This window comes from Lagenorhynchus albirostris, chromosome 4 (assembly GCF_949774975.1).
Source record: "Lagenorhynchus albirostris chromosome 4, mLagAlb1.1, whole genome shotgun sequence".
Lineage (NCBI taxonomy): Eukaryota > Metazoa > Chordata > Mammalia > Artiodactyla > Delphinidae > Lagenorhynchus > Lagenorhynchus albirostris.
Genome location: NC_083098.1, coordinates 128,770,004 through 128,793,992, shown reverse-complemented (window position 1 = coordinate 128,793,992; position 23,989 = coordinate 128,770,004). Strand labels below are relative to the sequence as shown.

The 23,989-nt window shown below is 37.2% G+C and overlaps 1 protein-coding gene across 3 annotated transcripts in view; it reads left to right on the top strand.

The window, feature by feature from the left end:
* The first annotated feature begins 5,932 nt into the window (after window positions 1-5,932).
* Window positions 5,933-23,989, top strand: part of BBS7 (Bardet-Biedl syndrome 7) — a 41,919-nt gene continuing 23,862 nt past the window's right edge. Inside the window, exons 1-7 of one of the 3 annotated variants that reach the window (XM_060148661.1) lie at window positions 5,933-6,152; window positions 7,757-7,822; window positions 10,544-10,606; window positions 11,990-12,165; window positions 19,462-19,648; window positions 22,058-22,130; window positions 22,562-22,678. In XM_060148661.1, the coding sequence (XP_060004644.1) occupies window positions 6,117-6,152; window positions 7,757-7,822; window positions 10,544-10,606; window positions 11,990-12,165; window positions 19,462-19,648; window positions 22,058-22,130; window positions 22,562-22,678 (718 nt within the window). In that variant the 5' untranslated portion in view covers window positions 5,933-6,116. Of the gene's footprint in view, window positions 6,153-7,756; window positions 7,823-9,748; window positions 9,768-10,543; window positions 10,607-11,989; window positions 12,166-19,461; window positions 19,649-22,057; window positions 22,131-22,561; window positions 22,679-23,989 lie in introns of those variants that run through there. The other 2 variants (XM_060148663.1, XM_060148664.1) reach the window with 2 other exon arrangements.

The window sequence follows — 23,989 nt, the reverse complement described above, 5'->3', positions numbered from 1 at the left end:
TTGTTTAAAAAGTTTGGCACTTTGTAAGTGCTTGCTGTATTAAACTTACTGAGGACCCTTGACTTGCTGGAATTCACAATATGTTGAGAACCTTGGATTCATAGACTTGAAATAAAAGAAGGGACTATGCAAAATAGTATCCAGTGTCTTCAAAAAGTTCTGTGCACTACTGAAACTTAGAAATGACATAAATATGTTGTGATTATTAAAAGCAAAGTTAGGGAATTCCCTGGCGGTCCAGTGGTTAGGACTCCATGCTTGCTTTCACTGCTGCGGGCTGGGTTTGATCCCTGGTCAGGGAAATAAGATTCCACAAGCCACACTGCTCCAACCGAAAAAAAAAAAGCCAAGTTAGTATAATTTAGGATAATTCTCTTTCCCCATATCATATTTCAATTCAAATGTGTAAACCAAATGAGAGCAGCTTTTGTAAATGGGATGGTAAAGTGTCATATGGCCAATGTCTAAAGGAAACTGAAGCCGCATTAATTGTTAATTGTGTGGCCTGAAACAAATCACTTAACTTCTCTGGTCTCATACATCGTCCAGTCAAACAGGGTTATGCTACACCAGGGGTTCCTGGTCTCTGGGCATTGTAGAGGTGTTTCAGAAGGTTAATATCATCTTCCAAGGTGGTAATGATCTCTGTTTCCATATCTTGCTTTTATTTAAAGTCAGCCTGAAAGGGCTATTTGTTATTTTTCTTTTTTCTTTTTCCATTGTATGTTTCTTTTTTCTTTTAAAACAAGAGTTTGAGAGTTTCCAAATTGGTACCACATATTAGTGGAGACCAATATGTATACTCATGACTCAGTCACTCAGCCAACCACCTCTAGCTGTGTTGATGGTTTTAACACAATTAATGAATAATGAATTTAATGCTCCTATTCTTAGTAATGAGTTCTTTAATTTATGCTTACAATGATTGCTTTAAGACCACAACATAAGGTTATAAGTTACTGAAGTGCATGGTAATTCAGTAAATTTGTCTCATGGCAATTTTTATCACATCTGAGATGCAATCATCTGGGGTTTTGTTGTGTTGTGTTGTATTTGGGTGTTTTGTTTTGTTTTGACTTTTATTTTTTTTTTTGATGTAGCCCACCAAGATGTCTCAACTACCTTAAGACATGTTTAAAAAGAGAAAATATAGTGGCAATTTTGTCTAACTTTGTATTTCATTTATTGTGAATAAAAACTCCCCACCCTGCTAATTATTTGAGAAGTGCTTAAAATTAGTAGTTTGAAACCTTTGCTCATCTTTTTGAAACAGAACACGGTACTTAAAAATAAAAAATACATCCCTTGCCTTTTCTAGATGCAGAATGAAAGAATTCCAAGTAACATATCATACAAGCTCTTTTTATTTATTTTTGATAATATGTCATAGCCTCATTTCTATGTTTTAAAAGTTGATCTTCAGGACTTCCCTTGTGGCAAAGTGGTTAGGAATCTGCCTGCCAGTGTAGGGGACACGGGTTCGAGCCCTGGTCTGGGAGGATCCCACATGCCACATGCCATGGAGCAACTAAGCCCGTGCACCAGGTTTTTGACATTTTGATGGTTTGTTTGTTATAATACAAAAACATAACAATATTGATATCGGTACCATTTTCCTTAAATTGTTAACATGCACTGCCAGGACCTAAAAAGGGAAACAAGAAAATAGACGGTGGGAAGATTCGGTACTCACCGTCTTAGAATACCCTTTATCAGAAACTTGCAATCACTGGGACAGCGGATTGCGTACTTTGGAAACTATGCCCAGTTAAACAGATGACTCTTAAACACCTTATGGAAAACAAAAAAACAGGAGGAGAAGCTCATAATTCTTCAATTTATAACCGACTAAAGTTATTTTGGTATATTTCTTAACAGTCTTTTCCTATAATTGAAGTCATAGTATACACACAATTTGATATTCTTTTAAAATTGTCCTGAGCACTTTCCCCATTGCTATACAGCCTTCATTATTTTCACTTTCAATGGCTGCATAATAGCCCGGAAAGTGGAGGGATGCAATACTCCCCTATTATTGGACACGTAGGCTCCTATTTTAAATAATGCCTCGATCATGGCTTCTAACCTATTTTGTGTTGTTTTCATAGACTAAATATCCAGAGTTGGGATTATACGTTAAAAATATCACCACATACTTTATAGATTTGGATATACATTACTAAGTTGCTTTTGAAAAGGGTTTTTATTACTAGTTTAAAGCATCATGGATGATGAGCACGCGCTCTCTCTACGGCATATAGTGGTATCATTTAAATTTATTTTCTAATTTGAAAGGCAAAAAATGTATCTTGCTTTACTGTTATTGATTACAAGTGAAGGTAACAAATTTCTATATGTTTGTTCAGTAGCCACCTTCTTTGTGTATTGTCTGTTCATGTTTTTCTTATTGGAATAATTATATTTCTTTTTTTATATTTGTATGAACTGTTTATTAAGATACTAACTACACATATTTATCCTAAATTTTTTTTATGAATGTATTTATTTATTTTGGGGCTGCACTGGGTCTTCGTTGCTGTGCGTGGGCTTTCTCTAGTTGCATTGAGCAGGGGGCTACTCTTTGTTGCGGTGCGCTGGCTTCTCATTGCGGTGGCTTCTCTTGTTCTGGAGCACAGGCTCTAGGCGTGCAGGCTTCAGTAGTTGTGGCACGTGGGCTCAATAGTTGTGGCACATGGGCTCAGTAGTTGTGGCGCACGGGCTTAGTCGCTCTGTGGCATGTGGGATCTTCCTGGACCAGGGCTCGAACCCATGTCCCCTGCATTGGCAGGCGGATTCTTAACCACTGTGTCACCAGGGAAGTCCTAAATTTTTTTGTTTTAAAATTTTTGTGACATATTGAAATGTCTAATCTTTGTTCTTCATATCTGTTTTTTCTTTGTGGTTTCTTCTATTCTTTTAAAGATGAAACAAATTCCTTTCTGTTATGGGCTGAATTGTGCCTCCCCCCCACCCCAAGCACCCTCCAAATTCATATGTTGAAATCCTAATCCCCAGTACCTCAGAATGTGACTGTATTTGGAGAAAGGACCTTTAAAGAAATAATTAAGTTAAAGTTAGGTCACTAGGGTGGACCTTTATCCTGCATGACTGATGGCCTTATTAGAGGAGGAGATTAAGACACAGATGAACACAGAGGGAAGACCATATGAAGAAACAGGGAGAAGATGGCCATCTACACGCCCAGGAGAAATGCCTCAGAGGATTGGTTTGGTTCCCTGCTGACAACTTGATTTTGTAATCCTAGCTTGTGAGATCATACAAGAAAATAAATTTCTGTTGTCTAAGCCACTCAGTTTGTACTTCTTTATTATAGTGGCTCTATCTAACTAATACACCTTCCAACCCCCTAAATTCCATAAAATTCTATTACAGTTCTATTTTATCTCCTCTATGGCTTTATTTTTTCAATTTACTTCTAAAATTGATCTGTATTTTTGTTGAGTCTTAATTGATATTTTCTCCAAATTTCTACACAGCTAAACCATCTTCAGGCATTGTTGTCTATTTCAATACTGAGTTATTTTGGCCTCAGCAAAAGAATTGTCTGGGGCTTCCCTGTTGGTGCAGTGGTTAAGAATCCGCCTGCCAATGCAGGGGACAAGGGTTTGAGCCCTGGTCCGGGAAGATCCCACATGCTGCAGAACAACTAAGCCTGTGCGCCACAACTACTGAGCCTGCGCTCTAGAGCCCGTGAGCCACAACTACTGAACCCACGTGCCACAACTACTGAAGCCCGCATGCCTAGAGCCCGTGCTCCACATCAAGAGAAGCCACTGCAATGAGAAGCCCGCTGCACTGCAACGAAGAGTAGCCCCCACTCTCCGCAACTAGAGAAAGCCCGCGTGCAGCAACGAAGACCCAAGACAGCCAAAAATAAAAACAAAATTTAAATAAAAAATTAAAAAAAAAGAATTATCTGGAATATCCTGGGACCTAGGCAAAACCTTCTCAGATCTCTGTGTAGGAAATAATTTCTTTTCTTAAGAACCTCTTCTCAGATATGGGAACATATGTATATGTATAACTGATTCACTTTGTTATAAAGCAGAAACTAACACACCATTGTAAAGCAATTATACCCCAATAAAGATGTTAAAAAAAAAAGAACCCCTTCTCAAGGGCTTAATTCTTGTTTCACAAACATTTGTGAACTCTCCCCTAGTTGACCACAGAAATCATTTGTCAACTCTCCCCAGTAGACCACAGAAACCACTTATTCATCTGTAGTATTTCTGTAGGCAGAGTGTGGTATGCACAAAGGAAGGACTGATGAAAGTGAGTCAAGTAAGGTCAGCTCTCAATCAGATCATGGGTCACTATAGGCCAGCAATAGTCAGAGGGTCCCTGAGGCCATTTCGGGGGGTCTGTGATTTTGAAGGTATTTTCATAACAATAAGATGCTACTTGCCTTTTTCACTGTGTGGACATTTGTACTAATGGTACAAAAGCAAGGTTGGTTAATACTGCTGGTACTTAAGCGTGGATCAAGGCCACACATTGACAGGAAACAAAGTTTCATGTAAAAATGTTCTTTATGAAGCAGTGAAAATTGTTAATTTTAAGCCTCTACTCGTAGTACATATCATTTTTTTTTTTAATTCGGCCATGCCACGTGTCATGTGGGATCCTAGTTCCTCCACCAGGGATCGAACCTGGGCTCCCTGCAGTGGAAGGGTGGAGTCTTAACCACTGGACCACCAAGGAAGTCCGAGTACATATCCTTTTTAATACTCTGTGGGGTGACATGGGAAGTATGCATGAAGCATTTCTACTGAATACGGAAGTACATTAGTTGTTTCAAGGAAAAGCACTTTTGAATTGCTAGCTGAACTCACTGTTTTTGAATTGCTAGCTGAACTCACTGTTTTTTTCATGGATTTGAATTGCTAGCTGAACTCACTGTTTTTTTCATGGAACTTTTTTTGAAAGCACGACTGACAAATTATGATTATTTAGACTTGGATACCTGGCATACACTTTCTTGTGAATTCAAGAAGGAAAACTATCATTTCAAGGAAAATAATTGACATTTGTTGCCAATGCTTCAAATTCAAGCTTTTAAGCACAAATTAGAATTTTTCAAAAATTTTTATCCGCCATCTGAGGTTGACAACTTTCCAACACTTCAAAACTTTTCTGATGGAATCTGTGATGATATTAACAAATGGACTTTTGGAGATGTTGTATAATGAAGCCACATTGCAACTAACTTTTCAAAAACTACCACTTGTTGAGTTTGGACCACATTTTCTTCATATACTTAACAAAGAAACAAAAAACAACATATACCAATAGATTGTATGCAGAAGTAGATCTGGGACTCCCTGTTCACTGTTCAGGTGGACAGTGAATAGATTTGCAAACAAAGCCAGTCTTTTTACTTTTCTTTATTTTGGAAATAGTTATTTTTCATTAAAATATTTATATAATGAGTTCGTTTTTTTCAATATATTTTTTAGAAACTTAGTTCTAATTTCTAATATGGTAAATATCAATAGATAATTCATATAACCAAAAGGTCTTTGGGGTCCTCAATTGTTATTAGAGTTTTGTAAAGGGGTCCTAGGGCCAAAAGTTTGAGAACTCCTATGCTGCTGTAAGCTAACTCTTATGGCGGTGAAACCTAATTCTTTGAGGGATCCTTTCTAGTGGCGGTGAAACAGGTCAGAATCTACCAGGGCTTCAAGTCAAGGCTCTACACAGAAAAGACTTAAGACTTGGGGCTCAGGGCGGTGGCGGAGGCATAGCCAAGACTGCGTCTCCGGTCTCCCTGGAAACCACCCTTCCCAGGTCTCCTGGAGCTCGCCCTCCGTTCCTCTCCGCCTCTCATTGGAGCGGGTTAAGTCAGTGGGCGGTCTGTCGGGAGGGGGGGTGGGGCTTCGTTTCCTTCCGGGGCCCTCTCGCAGGAATGTACGGACGTCACGCAGGACGCCGCTGCCCTGACGCTCCGCCTTTGCATCCCCCACTGAGCCCTTAGTAGCTGGCGTTGGCCCTCAGTGGGGAAGCAGGCTTTTTCCCTTCGGAGGCCAGGGGTCCCGCAGCCTCTATCCTACCTGGCCTGGCCTGGCGCTGCCCAGCGCGTCCGTGCCTCCGTCATGGATCTGAATTTAAACCGAGCGGATTATTTACAGGTAAACCTGAGGGGTTGGGGCGGTCGCTGCGCGGGGTGAGCTGCGCTCCCTGAGAGGATTCGATCCTTCCACTGGCGTCTGTTGGGGTGTCTCGGCGGCGACGCGGCGGCACAGGAGCGGATCCGGGTGCCACCCTCCAGACACCTTGCTCACGGGCAACTCCGGCTTGTTGGTGACGGTCCACGGGGACTTGGAAAGAGGGAGCACGCGCCTCCGCGGTGCTGGCGTCTGCCAGGTCCTGAAGATGCTCCGAATGTCCTGATGCGCTCCCGGATTCCTCCCCGGGGCCCTTCTCCTCCTCCCCGGCTGCAGCTTCTAACTCCCTGATCTCCATCTGTACCCAGTCCCTTCTGCCGAGCGCCAGACACTTGTTTCTTACTGTGAGCCGGACCCCACGAGCCAGATCATAATAAAAGCAATGACAGCCGTTTTCGACCGTCTAGTTTATTCTCAGATCTTAACACACGTACATATATTTAATCCTCATAAAAATTCCTAAAGTAGGTACATGAGGATCAAGGGGCTCAGAGAAGGTGATTTACATGATAGCGGAAAGGATGGAGTTCCTATTTGAAACAAAGCCTCTGACTCCAGAGCTGGTGTTCTTTCTGGTACACCACCCTGCCTCTCAGTATTTCAGCCCTAGACTTTCTCTCCTTCTCCATCTCCTTTTTCAGTAATCCTATTTTGGCTAATGGTACAAATGTTTGTCCTGTCACTTTCCTTGAGAGTCATGCTAGGTACTTCCCACCTTAATATCTTCCCTATCCATCTGGTCACCACATTTTGCTGCTTTTATCTCCTAAATATCTCACGAATCTGTCCCATTTGCTCCCTCCATCTCTGTTACCCCTAGTTCAGTCCTCATCTTCTCTTGCTTGGATAATTGAAATAGCTCCTAGCCTCCAGCTTACCTCCCTCCAAGATATCCTTCATATCATTGCTAGATTAATGTTTCAAAAATACGAATCTAAACAGATTAAACTTTAATACTACCCCCTAGAATACAGAATTAAAGGATAGACCTATACTATATGTAAATTCTTGCATTGTCTGTTTTTTCCACCAGGTTCTCTCTCTTTGGTCCCATTCTCCTCCCCTAACCATGCGCCACTAGTGACAGTGCCCTGCTGAGCAAACCATGCTGTTTCCAACTTCTGTAACTTCTGTAAAATAATCTTCATCAGCATGGTGGTATTTTAGCTAAAATCTTTTATGTTGCATTTTCAATAATAATCTATTACCAAAGATCTTAAATTACAAACACACTTTAACAACTGTATGAAGTTGTGAAAGAAGGCTTATAGAAATATTTTTTTGGTGTGAAGTATCTTGCCAGTAATGCCACGTTATTATTTTTGACTTGACTTTGTAGCATAAATTTTACTATTTTTGATTGTTTCCTGTATTCTGACTTTTGTAGTATATTTCATTAGAAAATAAGTTCATTGCTGATAATAATTATTTCGTATCACTAATTAATTGCAATAAAAAAACTGAGGCTTACTATGATTAGAATCTGCTGGTCCTTTTAATCTCTGATTTAATAACTTCAAATTAGTGTATCAGAAATCACTCACCAGGCAGCTGATGTGTTTCCTTAGGTGGGAGTGACCTCTCAGAAGACTATGAAGCTGCTTCCTGCTTCAAGATATAGAGCCACACAAAAGGTAACGTAGAGATACTGATTTCTCCATATCTCTTCAGCTCTGACAGAGGAGAGGTTTACATTTCCTTCATTATTGATAAGTTTTTTTTTTAATTCCAAGGCTAAAATGGAAATGAATTTCTTTTCATTTGAACAGAGCTTAGAATACCAAGGGACATTTATAGACAGTAAGTTTCTTGGACATTATAATTATTATGTACAATTAGTAAATAGTATAAGCAAACTACTTGAAAACCATATTCCATTTTTCTGGTAATAATTTACCCTGTGTGTACCAGATTGTGTATATGAAAAAAGAAATAAAAAACACAATAGACTGTAGAGAAAATGCTTTTTAAAAACTTTATCATATTTTTAAGAGTAATTAAATATATTGATGTTAATCTTTACATTTAACTAACAATATTGATTATTTTTATAGAAATATTAATCCTGTGATTTCCATAAGACAATTATAATTTCTTGGTAGACTAGTAGGATATTTTAATAGCTGCAAAATAAATATAGTATTCCTATATATTAACATTTTATCAGGATAAATCAACAGATTTTTGGTTGTCATTTATTGTATTCACTCAACTAGAGCAACACTTCTCAAACTTTTTGGTCTCAGGACTCTTTTACACTTTTTAAAAAGATCATTTTATTTATTTTTTATTGAAATATAGTTGGTGTACAATATTATATAAGTTACAGGTGTACAATATAGTGATTCATAATTTTCAAGGTTATATTCCATTTAGTTATTATAAAATATTGGCTATATTCCCTGTGTTATACTATATATCCTTTTAGCTTATTTTATACATAGTAGTTTGTATCTCTTAATCCCCTACTCCTGTGTTGCCCCTCCTCCTTCCCTCTCCCCACTGGTAACCACTGGTAGTTTGTTTTCTATACCTGTGAGTCTGCTACTTTTTTAAAAATATTCACTAGTTTGTTGTATTTTTTAGATTCTGCATACAAATGTTATCATACAGTTTGTCATTCTCTGTCTGACTTATTTCACTTAGCATAATGCCCTCCAAGTCCATCCATGTTGTTGCAAAAGGCAAAATTTCATTCTTTTTTATGGCTGAGTAGTATTCTTTATCCATCATCTGTTGATGGACACTTAGGTTCCTTCCATATCTTGGCAATTGTAAATAATGCTGCTGTGAGCATTAGGGTGCATGTACCTTTTCGAATTCATGTTTTTGAGATTTTTTGGATATATACCCAGGAGTGGCATTGCTGGGTCATATGGTAGTTCTATTTTTAGTTGTTTGAGGAACCTCCGTACTGTTTTCCACTGTGGCTGCACCAATTTTCATTCCTACCAACAGTGTACGAGGGTTTCCCTTTTCTGCACATCCTTGCCAACATTTGTTATTTGTGTTCTTTTTGATGATAGCCATTCTGACTGGTGTGAGGTGATATCTCATTGTGGTTTTGATTTGCATTTCCCTGATGATTAGCGGTATTGAGAATCTTTTCATGTGCCTGTTGGCCATCTGCATTTCCTCTTTGGAAAAATGTCTGTTCAGGTCTTCTGCCCATTTTTTAATCAGGTTGTTGGTTTTATTTATGTTAAGTTGTATGAGCTGCTTACATATTTTGGATATTAACCCCTTATTGGTCTTATTATTTGCAAATATTTTCTCCCATTCGATAGGTTGTCTTTTCGTTTTTTTGATGGTTTCCTTTGCTTTGCAAAAGCTTTTGAATTTTTTTTTTTTTTTTTTTTTTTTTGCGGTACGCGGGCCTCTCACTGTTGTGGCCTCTCCCGCTGCAGAGCACAGGCTCCGGACGCGCAGGCTCAGCGTCCATGGCTCACGGGCCCAGCCACTCCGCGGCATGTGGGACCCTCCCGGACCGGGGCAGGAACCCGCGTCCCCTGCATCGGCAGGCGGACTCTCAACCACTGCGCCACCAGGGAAGCCCTAAAAGCTTTTAAATTTAATTAGGTAAATCAGCTATACGTCAATAAAAATAAAAAGTAAAAAGTTTTAAAAATATCAAATAGGTCTGTCACAACCTCATTTTGATAAATTTTTTTTAATATATGAATTTATTTATTTATTTTTGGCTACATTGGGTCTTTGTTGCTGCGTGTGGGCTTTCTCTAGTTGCGGTGAGCAGAGGCTACTCTTCGCAGCGGTGTGTGGGCTTCTCATTGCGGTATCTTCTCTTGTTGCGGAGCATGGGCTCTAGGTGCGCAAGCTTCAGTAGTTGTGGCACTCGGGCTCAGTAGTTGTGGCTTGCGGACTCTAGAGCTCATGCTCAGTAGTTGTGGCGCACGGGCTTAGCTGCTCCGTGGCATGTGGGATCTTCCCAGACCAGGGCTCGAACCCGTGTCCCCTGCATTCACAGGCTGACTCTTAACCACTGCGCCACCAGGGAAGTGCCTGATAATGTTTTAAAAGTTAATCTTAAAATGTTCTTATGCTCCAGTTAAAGGAAAGAAAATTGCCTCCTTGTCATTTCTGTCTCTATTTTCTTGTTCTGCTTACCTTGTAGGAACAGAACAGAAAGCCAGCTACTTCCATAACAACTCTTCATAGCCTTCTCTTTGGCCCTTTCTTACAATTCTTTGGTGGATATTTTTTGTGGGGATGTCTTTACTAGATTTTCTGGTCTCTACTTTTAAAATCATAATTTATATATTGAGAATCTTGTTTTCCCCATATAAGTTAGTAGGGCATAATAACAGTAATTTTATATTCTCTTCAATCTGTTACAGGTGGTTGTTGGAGATCATGATGGAGTAGTTATGTGCATTGGCATGAAGAAAGGAGAAGCAGTGGTATGTGTACCTTTTGAATACTCCTACATTAAAATTTTTTCTAAAGCATAATGAGAAATAGGTTGAGGGAAGTAGTCATATGAAGTATGAGATTATAGGCAGCATGAGAGTCATTTGCTAGCCATTTGTAAAACATCTTTGACAGCCTAGGGTGATATATTAGTTTTTTATTCTGTGTAATAAGTTACCTCAAATTTAGGGGCTTAAAACAAAACACATTTATTATCTCACTGGGCAGGAGTCCAAGCTCGAGACCTCACGTGGCTGCAACACATGTGCAGCCAGGCTCTATTTCTTTCTGGAGCTCAGGGTCCTGTTCCAAGCCCAGGTAGTTGTTGGAAGAATTCAGTTCTTTACTGTTGTTGGACTGAGGTCCCCACTTTATTGCTGTCCGTAAGCCAGGGCCTGCTTTCAGCGTCCTGAGGCCCACCACAATTCCTTGCCATGCGCTCTTCTCCCAGGCCCTCGCACAACATGGTGAACTGCTTCTTCAGGCCAACAGGGAAATCTGTCCAGTCTGCTAAGATGGAGTCTTATATAACAGGGTAACATGGACGTGACCGTCACATCACCTTTGCCACTTAATATAGCCTAACCAAGGAAGTGAGTTTTATGTCATCCTATTCCCAGATCATAGTTTACAAGTGATGGGTCTGAGATGTGAACTCTTATATTCATTCTACATTATATGAAATTTGCAAAAAGATGAAGAGGGTAAAAACTATCAGAAACTCAGTGTTTCCATTGTTCATATATCCTTCCAGATATTTTATTCTCTGTGTATAAGTCATTGGTGGTGAAGGGAAGAAACTGATGCCAATAATAATATAGAAAATAACGAGGAATAAACTAAGGATGCAAATGTTTCCAATTAAATAGAGAGATATGAAGTTATATGCTCAGGTTTTCAGTAAATTCTACAGTCCTTAATTTATACTACTAAAATTTATAAAATTGTAAGGGAACCAGGAGAGATTAGTTTTAAAAAGATGATTAAGGTATAGAAACGTGCACTGGAACCAGCTGAGGAATCTTGGTAAAATGCAGATTCTCATTCAGTAGATCTCGGGTTGAGCCTGAGAGTCTGCATTTCTAATAAGGTAAGTGATGCTAATGCTGCTGCTTAGCGAACCCTACTTTGAGTTGCAAGAGTTTAGATTTTAATAATGTCATTGAAATGCAATGTGTGTGGGAATAAACGTTGCAAAGTTTGAAGATATTTAGCAAAAAACCCAGAAGGCCACTGGATACATTTGTATCTAAAGGTGTTCCTATTTAGAACTATAATATATTGTAAGTTTAAAATCACAGCATTTTTTATGGTAAAAGAAAATACTTGGAATAAATTTGTGTACTTAATTTTTTCCTCAATGATTTTTGCAGACAGTCTTCAAGACTTTACCTGGGCAGAAGATTGCCAGATTGGAACTAGGAGGGGTTCTTAACACGCCCCAGGAGAAAATTTTTATTGCTGCAGGATCTGAAATTAGAGGCTTCACAAAGAGAGGAAAACAGTTTCTCTCTTTTGAAACAAACCTCACTGAAAGCATTAAAGCTATGTATGTTTATTCTCTTTTTTATTTTTACATATCCATTTACAATATTTTGGATAGGTGACAAACATCAGATTAAGTATCACATCTTAGTAGGTTATCTGGGAAATAATTAAAGATACTTTATTAGTCGGAAATTAAATTTGACCTGGAGTCAATACAAAATCAATTAGGTGTTGAAATCTTATCTTTTTAAGACATTTATAGTATTTATAGCTTCATTTTTAACTAGTTAGTTCTGTTATGATTCATGATCAAAGTATAAAAGAAGTGAAAGGAAATCTCCAGATATTTAGGTTCCTGTTGCTTTGCCGTCTCTGGTAGTTCTGATTTTGAGGTAGCATCATTTTGTTAAAAGCCTGGCCATCAAAGTTAATGACTACCAAAAAGGTATAATTTGAGGTGAATCAGGTAAGACTCTAAGTGAAAAATAGCTTCCTTAATGGCTTCCTGCTATGTGAAATTTTGCAATTAAAATTTTAGTTTTTGAATCGTGGAGAACTGGAAGAGGCTTTAAAGTTTATCTATCCACTGTCCTTCAAACCTGCTACTTAGGAGAATCCCTTGGAAGATTTAAACAATAGATTCCTTGTCCTACCTCATACCTGCAGAATCAGAATTATTCGGAGTGGGTGAAAAGAACAGTTTTTCATTTGAATCCTATGCAGCCATGTTATATAAGCAGTCAGACCTTGGTTTGGAAACTAATGATCCAGAGTTCTGTTAATGTATAGCTGTCCTGTGTAATTCTGTATAATGCACAGCATGTGTCCTGATGTCTGGGCTGTAAAACTTAGGTTTGATGAGATTAGATAAGAATTAAACAGTGGCAAGTAGAAGTAATTTCAGTGGCTTAATAAGAATATCATTCATTTCTAGAAACGCTTTTCTAGATAGACATGGCCAGTGATAACTGTGAAATACTAAAACCAAAGTAGCTAATTATTAGCATACCTCCACATTCAGAAAGGAGTTTCCCAGCCAATAGTCTCTTTAGCTAGTTTCTTAAATGTTTTTACTGGAGTGGCAGAGGTAGGATGGAAAAGTTCTTTACTCAGTTTTTGAAAATTTATTATCTGAATCACCACATTGATAAGGTTGCATGGGAAAACAAGATTATTTAACTTGACAATATTCAGTAAGAAAACTGACCACTTATAAAATTAATTACCACTCATTAATCCTTCCCTGCTTATAATGCAGATGGATTTGAAAATGAAATTTCAAATCTTGTAAGAGATTTAGAATTTCATTAAGTTGATAAAAATTATATTAAGAGAACTTTTTATTTATTTATTTTAAACAGCAGGTTCTTATTTATCGATTTTATACATATTAGTGTATATATGTCAATCCCAATCTCCCAATTCATCCCACCACCACCAGCCCCCCGCCACTTTTCCCCCTTGGTGTCCATAACGTTTGTTTTCTACATCTGTGTCTCTATTTCTGCCCTGAAAACCTGTTCATCTGTACCATTTTTTTAGGTTCCACATATATGCATTAATATACGATATTTGTTTTTCTCTTTCTGACTTACTACACTCTGTATGACAGTCTCTAGATTCATCCACGTCTCTACAAATGACCCAATTTCGTTCCTTTTTATGGCTGAGTAATATTCCATTGTATATATGTACCACATCTTCTTTATCCATTCATCTGCTGATGGGCATTTAGGTTGCTTCCATGACCTGGCTATTGTAAATAGTGCTGCAATGAACATTGGGGTGCATGCGTCTCTTTGAATTATGGTTTTCTCTGGGTATATGCCCAGTAGTGCGATTGCTGGGTCATATGGTAATTCTATTTTTAGTTTTTTAAGGAACCTTCATACTGTGCTTCGTAGTGGCTGTATCAATTTACATTCCCACCAACAGTGCAGTAGGGTTCCCTTTTCTCCACACCCTCTCCAGCATTTGTTGTTTGTAGATTTTCTGATGATGCCCATTCTAACTGGTGTGAGGTGATACCTCATTGTAGTTTTGATTTGCATTTCTCTCATAATTAGTGATGTTGAGCATCGTTTCATGTGTGTTTTGGCAATCTGTATGTCTTCTTTGGAGAAATGTCTATTTAGGTCTTCTGCCCATTTTTGGATTGGGTTGTTTGTTCTTTTAATATTGAGCCTCATGAGCTGTTTATATATTTTAGAGATTAATCCTTTGTCTGTTGATTCGTTTGCAAATATTTTATCCCATTCTGAGGGTTGTCTTTTTGTCTTGTTGTAGTTTCCTTTGCTTTGCAAAAGCTTTTAAGTTTCATTAGGTCCCATTTGTTTGTTTTCATTTTTATTTCCATTACTCTAGGAGGTGGATCAAAAAAGATCTTGCTGGGATTTATGTCAAAGTGTGTTCTTATGTTTTCCTCTAAGAGTTTTATAGCATCCGGTCTTACATTTAGGTCTCTAATCCATTTTGAGTTTATTTTTGTGTATGGTGTTAGGGAGTGTTCTAATTTCATTCTTTTACGTGTAGCTGTCCACTTTTCCCAGCACCACTTATTGAAGAGACTGTCTTTTCTCCATTGTATATCCTTGCCTCCTTTGTCATAGATTAGTTGACCATAGGTGTGTGGGTTTATCTCTGGGCTTTCTATCCTGTTCCATTGATCTATATTTCTGTTTCTGTGCCAGTACCACATTGTCTTGATTACTGTAGCTTTGTAGTATAGTCCGAAGTCAGGGAGTCTGGTTCCTCCAGCTCCATTTTTTTCCCTCAGAACTGCTTTGGCTATTCGGGGTCCTTTGTGTCTCCATACAAATTTTAAGATTTTTTGTTCTAGTTCTGTAAAAAATGCCATTGGTAATTTGATAGTGATTGCATTGAATGTGTAGATTGCTTTGGTTAGTATAGTCATTTTCACAATATTGATTCTTCCAATCCATGAACATGGTATATCTCTCCTTTTGTTTGTAGCATCTTTAATTTCTTTCATCAGTGTCTTATACTTTTCTGTATACAGGTCTTTTACCTCCTTAGGTAGCTTTATTCCTAGGTATTTTATTCTTTTTGTTGCAGTGGTGAATGGGATTGTTTCCTTAATTTCTCTTTCTGATCTTTCATTGTTAGTGTATAGGAATGCAAGAGATTTGTGTGCATCAATTTTGTATCCTGCAACTTTACCAAATTCATTGATTAGCTCTAGTAGTTTTCTGGTAGCATCTTTAGGATTCTCTATGTATAGTATCATGTCATCTGCAAACAGTGACAGTTTTACTTCTTTTCCTATTTGTATTCCTTTTATTTCTTTTTCTTCTCTGATTGCCGTGACTATGACTGCCAAAACTGTGTTGAATAATAGTGGCAAGAGTGGACATCCTTGTCTTGTTCCTGATCTTAGAGGAAATGCTTTCAGTTTTTCACCATTGAGAATGATGTTGGCTGTGGGTTTGTTATATATGGCCTTTATTATGTTGAAGTAGGTTCCTTCTTTGTCCACTTACTGGAGAGTTTTTATCATAAATCGGTGTTGAATTTTGTCAAAAGCTTTTTCTGCATCTATTGAGATGATCATATGGTTTTTCTTCTTCAGTTTGTTAGTGTGTATCACATTGATTGATTTGCATATATTGAAGAATCCTTGCATCCCTGGGATAAATTCCACTTGATCATGATGTATGATCCTTTTAATATGTTGTTGGATTCTGTTTGATAGTATTTTGTTGACGATTTTTGCACTGTATTCATCAGTGATATTGGTCTGTAATTTTCTTTTTTTTAGTATCTTTGTCTGGTTTTGGTATCAGGGTGATGGTGGCCTCATAGAATGAATTTGAGAGTGTTCCTTCCTCTGCAATTTTTTGGAAGAGTTTGAGAAGGATGAGTGTTAGCTCTTCTCTAAATATTTGATAGAATTCACCTCTGAAGACATCTGGTCGTGGACTTTTGTTTGTTGGAATATTTTTAATCACAGTTTCAATTTCATTACTTGTAATTGTTCTGTTCATATTTTCTATTTCTTCCTGGTTCAGTCTTGGAAAGTTATACCTTTCTAAGGATTTGTCCATTTCTTCCAGGTTTTCCGTTTTATTGGCATATAGTTGCTTGTAGTAGTCTCTTATGATGCTTTGTGTTTCTGTGGTGTCCACTGTAACTTCTATTTTTCATTTCTAATTTTATTGATTTGAGTCCTCTCCCTCTTTATCTTGATGAGTCTGGCTAAAGGTTTATCAGTTTTGTTTATCTTCTCAAAGAACCAGCTTTTAGTTTTATTGATCTTTGCTATTGTTTTCTTTGTTTCTATTTCATTTATTTCTGCTCTGATCTTTATGATTTCTTTCCTTCCACTAACTTTGGGTTTTATTTGTTCTTCTTTCTCTAGTTCCTTTAGGTGTAAGGTTAGATTGTTTATTTGAGATTTTTCTTGTTTCTTGAGGTAGGCTTGTATAGCTATAAACTTCCCTCTTAGAACTGCTTTTGCTGCATCCCATAGGTTTTGAATTGTCGTGTTTCATTGTCATTTGTCTCTAGGTATTTTTTGATTTTTTCTTTGATTTCTTCAGTGATCTCTTGGTTATTAAATAGTGTATTGTTTAGCCTCCATGTGTTTGTGTTTTTTACATTTTTTTCCCTGTAATTGACTTCTAGTCTCATAGCATTGTGGTTGGAAAAGATGCTTGTTATGATTTCAATTTTCTTAAATTCACCGAGGCTTGATTTGTGACCCATGATGTGATCTATCCTGGAGAATGTTCTGTGTGCACTTGAGAAGAAAGTGTAATCTGCTGTTTTTGGATAGAATGTCCTATAAAAATCAATTAAATATATCTAGTCTATTGTGTCAGTTAAAGCTTGTATTTCCTTATTAATTTTCTGTCTGGATGATCTGTCCATTGGTGTAAGTGAGGTGTTAAAGTCCCCCACTATAATTGTGTTACTGTCGATTTTCTCTCTTATAGATGTTAGCAGTTGCCTTATCTATTGAGATGCTCCTATGTTGGGTGCATATATATTTATAATTGTTATATCTTCTTGGATTGATCCCTTGATCATTATGTAGTGTCCTTCCTTTTCTCTTGTAACATTCTTTATTTTAAAGTCTATTTTATCTGATATGAAAATTGCTGCTCCAGCTTTCTTTTGATTTCCATTTGCATGCAATATCTTTTTCCATCCACTCACATTGTCTGTATGTGTTCCTAGGTCTGAAATGGGTCTCTTGTAGGCAGCATATATGGATCTTGTTTTTGTCTCCATTCAGCAAGCCTGTGTCTTTTGGTTGGAGCATTTAATCCACTCACGTTTAAGGTAATTATCGATATGTATGTTCCTAATACCATTTTCTTAATTGTCATGGGTTTGTTTTTGTAGGTCCTTTTCTTCTCATGTGTTTCCCACTTAGAGAAGTTCTTTTAGCATTTGTTGTAGAGCTGGTTTGGTGGTTCTGAATTTCTTAGCTTTTGCTTGTCTGTAAAGCTTTTGATTTCTCCATCGAATCTGAATGAAATCCTTGCCAGGTAGAGTAATCTTGGTTTTAGATTCTTCCCTTTCATCACTTTACTTATGTCATGCCACTCCCTTCTGGCTTGTAGAGTTTCTGCTGAGAAATCAGCTGTTAACCTTATTGGAGTTCCCTTGTATGTTGTCATTTTTCCCTTGTTGCTTTCAATAATTTTTCTTTGTCTTTAGTTTTTGCCAATTTGATTACTATGTGTCTCAGCATGTTTCTCCTTGGGTTTATCCTGCCTGGGACTCTCTGCGCTTCCTGGACTTGGGTGGCTATTTCCTTTCCCATGTTAGGGAAGTTTTCGACTATAATCTTTTCAAATATTTTCTCTGGTCCTTTCTCTCTCTCTTCTCCTCTGGAGCCCCTATAATGCGAATGTTGTTATGTCTAATGTTGTCCCAGAGGTCTCTTAGGCTGTTTTCATTTCTTTTCATTCTTTTTTCTTTATTCTGTTCCACAGCAGTGAATTCCACCATTCTGTCTTCCAGGTTACTTATCTGTTCTTCTGCTTTTGTTATTCTGCTATTGATTCCTTCTAGTGTAGTTTTCATTTCAGTTATTGTATTGTTCATATCTGTTTGTTTGTTCTTTAATCCTTCTAGGTTTTTGTTAAACATTTCTTACATCTTCTCGATCTTTGCCTCCATTCTTTTTCCAAGGTCCTGGATCATCTTCACTATCATTATTCTGAATTCTTTTTCTGGAAGGTTGCCTATCTCCACTCCATTCAGTTGTTTTTCTGGGGTTTTTCTTGTTCCTTCATCTGGTACAAAGTCCTCTGCGTTTTCATTTTGTCTATCTTTCTATGTATGAGGTTTTCGTTCCACAGGGTGTGGAATTGTAGTTCTTGCTTCTGCTGTCTGCCCTCTATTAAGAGAACTTCTGAAATCATATGCAGAGCCACAAAGTGAAGCCATTTGAACAATAATTGAAGAAGAGAAAATCAATGAGGATCATTATAGGATAAGGAATAATTTTAGTATCAAAAAATTTTTAAATAGACCTTAGAGGAGAAGTGGAAAAATAGGTGAAACTGTCAAATAAATGCCCTCTTTATGATCACATGGTGATAGCTATCTAGAAGTGAAGATAATATACTAGTATATAATTTTTGTCAAAAATTTTAGCTCCCCAGTGGAAACTTGATTCATTATAAGAATTATAATATAGTTGAGATTATTTATCTAAATTTTGTTAAATATAATTTGAAATGAAGTTATTATTTCTTTTTTCAAGTTAAAATTCTAGTGAAGTCATTTTTTCCACTGTTTGTTATTTAGTTTCAAGTAGATTCAGTTCAAAAGCCTTATTCTATTCAATGTGGTAGTAAGAAAGCTAACTGTAGAGTTAAAAACTGAGTTGCAATCCAGTCTACTGTCTACTAGTTCCGTGCCTTTATGCATGTTACTTAACATTTTATTATTCTCCTTAAAAAGGGATAATAATGGTCCCTAGTTTATAAAGTTATGAGGATTGAGCTAATACATGTGTCACTTAGGACAGTGCTTGGCACATATTACACATTCAAAAAAGTTACTTTTTGATATAGTAATTGTCTTCAGATATAGACAATGAATATTACCATTATCTTGTCTTTGTTTTCAGTTTTTCTGAGCTCAATTTTTGAGACACCTGAGGCCTGTAGAACCTCATTTTCAGCTTTCAAAACCAATGCTTTACCAAAAGGCTAGAAATTAAGTGGGGGGAACGAAAACAAACCAAAAGTGTCCTCTGAGTCTGTGATAAAATGATAGTAAACTGTATATAAATAAACTTTTATTTTCATCTCTGAAAATAATTCAGGAGCTTCCTGAATCTTAAATTGATATCTTAAATTACTTTTAATATTCTCAGGCACATATCTGGCTCAGACCTTTTTCTCAGTGCAAGTTATATCTATAACCATTATTGTGACTGCAAAGACCAACATTATTACCTTTCTGGAGACAAAATCAATGACGTCATCTGCCTTCCAGTGGAAAGAGTACTTCGTGATGTACCGGTGTTGGCCTGCCAGGACAGAGTACTCAGAGTTTTACAGGTTGCTGTTATTTGCATTTTTATAGTTTTTCTTAATTTAGGTAAAAAAAATATTGCTGAACAGTGTATACTTGAGATAAATTACTTTAGTGACTACTACCACTTTAAATATCTTAAAATTATATCTTGAAAATTTTAATATTTTAATTAACAAACTTTTATTTTTTTTCCTTGAGGCGAATGTGTAGAAATCTTTGACAAGTTTTTAGAGAGGCATATATGGAAGAAAGGACACTTTTCCCCCCACACATAATATGTGAATTAGTACAATAAGAATCTAATGCCTTTGCTATAGGGAACCCTTCCTAGCTTTTCCTTTTTTTTTTTTTTTTTCGCGGTACGCAGGCCTGTCACCTCTCACTGTTGTGGCCTCTCCCATTGCGGAGCACAGGCTCCGGACGCACGGGCTCAGCGGCCATGGCTTATGGGCCTAGCCACTCTGTGGCATGTGGGATCTTCCCAGACCGGGGCATGAACCCGTGTCCCCTGCATCGGCAGGCGGACTCTCAACCACTGCACCACCAGGGAAGCCCCCCCCCTTTTTTTTTATTTCTTCTATCACTCTCCCCTCTCCCAAAAAGTCAAATTAAAGGAGGAAATTGGGTTGGGGAGAGGGTGTTAGGCTTTAACAGGAGAGAGTTGAGATCAGGGTTGTATCATTTGAATTTACCCAGCATTTATGACAGTATGTTGAACAGAATAAGCACTCAGTAAATATTTGAAAAAGCATCTACTATCTTTATATTTCTATTAAAAAACATGATTGGCTAAAACAACTACTTAAGGCCATTCTTATTAGTAGTACTAATTACAACTGTCTTCTTGAAAGTGACTTTTTTTTTTTTTTTGGCCACACCACACGGCTTGCGGGATCTTAGTTCCCAGACCAGGGATTGAACCCAGACCCTTAGCAGTGAAAGCACTGAGTCCTAACCGCTGGACCAGCAGGGACTTCCGAAAGTGACTTTCAATAAAATAGACATACCCTCTCTCTCTTTCTCTCTCTCTCTCTCTCTCTCTCTCTCTCTCTCTCTCTCTCACAGACACACACACACACACACACATACATCCATAAAACAAAGTTTAGATGTAAATAACATATAACAAGTGGATTAAGTGGATCAAAATTTAGGATGATAGTGCAATTGAACAAAAAGTCTAGCTATTTATTCTGTGCCACCAAAGGCTATCTCACTCTTTGGAATTTCATAGTTAGATGGCTTGTCTTGGCACCATCCCTTTTATAGAAGAAATCAAGTGGCTCTATGAAGTTCTTTTTTTTTTTTTCTCTCTATGGGGAATTAAAGTAATGTTCAAGGTTCACTCTAGCGGGGTGAACGATTAATTTCTCCCCTAGCCTATGCTCAAATATGAGTTGTTTGAATAAGGCTTTTAACGAGTTGGCTCACACCCATTTAGAAATTGATCTGGCTGAATTCTAGGATTCTGCTTTGTTTAACAAGAGATCCATATGCTAATTGTAAAAAAAAAAAATCACTAAGTATTTGTGCAAAGTAAAAAGTTGAAGTCTTTCCTCTGCCCTGCACACTTTTCCCCTACTCTCTGTCTGCCTTTGTAGGCAATCTGTTACCCCAAAGGTAGCCTTTTAAAAAAAAACAGTTTTGTGTGTATTCTTTTGTGTTTATATAGTTATATGTAGATATCTGTGAATTTTTAATGTTTTTCTAAATAAAATATAAAGCATATGGCTCTTATATATTCTATACATATTTAAAAATTTTAAACAATAATGGTATACCAGATTTACTGTAATTTTGCCAATGTTTTTTCATTGAGTGATTTATCATATTTTTTCTATGTGAATTTAATACTTCTACCTCATTCTTTAACAGCTTCACAAATACTATTCACAAATACTATGCAAATACTATGCATTATAAGTGACAAAATTGAAAAAAAGACAAATAAAAGGATTTAACTGTTTTCTTATCTAAAAAGCAGGTCATTCTGCCTCTTACTAGAGTGGGTTTCCAAAATACCCAACGGCAAGGCCAGAGTTTTCTGAGTCTGTTTGAATGTGCTCTAAGTTAAAGCCCTTGAGTTAGAGAGGACAGAAGAAACAACTTGTTCATGGAAAGTTTTGATAGGGAAATTTACCAGTGTCAAGTTTTCAGGCAAACAAAGTACCTAAAGTGAAAAGTATACAAAGTGGAGAATATTTGAAATATTTATTTCCTCACTCTTTATATTTTATATATGTATATTTTTATTATAAAATGAGTCGACATGTGCAGAATTGCTAACAAATAGAAGTTAATATTCACAATCTAGTTTTTTTCAGTAGTTTTATTCCAGGGTTCTTTATATGAATATTGATATTATTTATGAATACCTATATTATTTTAAATTTGTCTTCTGTTTTAGTTTTAAAATACTTGTTCTCCTTCAGGGATCTGATGTGATGTATGAAATTGAAGTTCCTGGCCCACCTACTGTTTTAGCCCTACACAATGGAAATGGCGGTAATCAGGGCTTTATTTTTGACAATCAAATAAGGGAGTGAGTTACGTTATTTAAGTTTAGATATTTCGGGGTTTTTAATCATTTAACTATATATTAAGTGAAAATGGGAAATTGTAGGAAGAACATGAACTGGAATAGAGACAATTGTCTTCTAACTTGCCAGTTGTTAACAGTAATGTGTTATTGAACTTTAATTTTTTAGTTTCCTCATCTTAAAATTAGTTGATGAGGAAAGGTCTTATCTCTTATGGTTATACATTCTGTGAATGTATAACCATCCTTCTAAATTAAGTAAATTAAAATGTCTTCTCATTTAATGTTTTAAATGAGATTTTTACATGAAAGACAATACATTTGAAAATATTTCAATTTTAAAGAAATAGTGTGAGTTGTAGGGTAAATGTAATATGTTGACTTTACATATAACTAGGTGACTCTGGAGAAGACCTTTTGTTTGGAACGTCAGATGGAAAACTTGGGCTTATTCAGATCACTACATCCAAACCAATACACAAGTGGGAAATTCGAAATGAGAAAAAGAGGGGAGGTATTTTTTATTTATTTATTTATTTATTTATTTATGGCTGTGTTGGGTCTTCATTGCTGAGCGTGGGCTTTCTCTAGTTGTGGCGAGCGGGGGCTATTCTTTGTTGCGGTGTGCGGGCTTCTCATTGTGGTGGCTTCTCTTGTTGCGGAGCACGGTCTCTAGGTGCACGCGCTTCAGTAGTTATGGCACGTGGGCTCAGTAGTAGTGGTTCATGGGCTCTAGAGCACAGGCTTAGTAGTTGTGACACATTGGCTTAGTTGCTCTGTGGCATGTGGCATCTTCCTGGACCAGGGCTGAAACCCGTATCCCCTGCATTGGCAGGCGGATTCTTAACCACTGCACCACCAGGGAAGTCGGGAGGTATGTTTTTGATGTAATTCAGATTCTGAATTTCAGTGATTTTTAAATAAAATATACTGGGAATTTCCTGGTGATTCAATGGTTAGGACTCTGTGCTTTCACTTCCAAGGGTGTGGGTTCGATAGATAGATAGATAAATAGGTCAACCTCCGTTATATAGTTCATTCTATTTTATTTATTCATAATGTATAGCAGACTTAGCAATTTACAGAGCCGCCTCAGGTTTATTTACTCTTTGTTTATTTAGCAGGTCTATCATACTTTTGCCATAATTTTTAAAGTAAGATATGCTAATAGTAAATTGAGGTGGATAGGCTTTTATGCACTAATGTCTATCTATAACATTAACCTATTCTGAAATCCATTTTTCGTTTTTGCTGTAGGGAATTAATTGGAATTTGGGAGTACTTGGTATGAGGCAAAGAAGTGCAGTCGGGTCAGGGAATATTCCTTTTTTCTAAGGAATTTACACCTTTCTAAGGGGAATTTATATCTGACTTGGTAGGTTTGGATGGCTGTTTATAAGTACAGCATGAGATCTAATTGACAAGAAAACGTGTTAACAATGTATAAGATTTAGGGGAAAAGAATGTCCAGGAAGAGGAAAAAATAAAGGCAGAGGACTTGAGGCAGAGGTAAACTCGATTCATTTGAGGAGAAGAAGGAAGACCAGTGTGGCTAAATACGTTCGTATGGCATGAGATGAAGTCACAGAGGTAGAATAAGGCCAACTCACGTAGGTCCTCACGAGCCTTGGTAAAGGGGTTTGAATTTTAATCTAACTGTAGTGAGGAGTCATTGGAAAATTGTAAGTGGGGGTATGATGTGATCTAATTTACCAAACTAAAACAAAAACACTCCGTGGAGAGTGGGTTTGTAGGGAAGCAGGTCAAAATTAGAGGCATGGAGTTCAATTGGGAAGTTATTGTTATAGTTGTTTTGTTTTGGTTT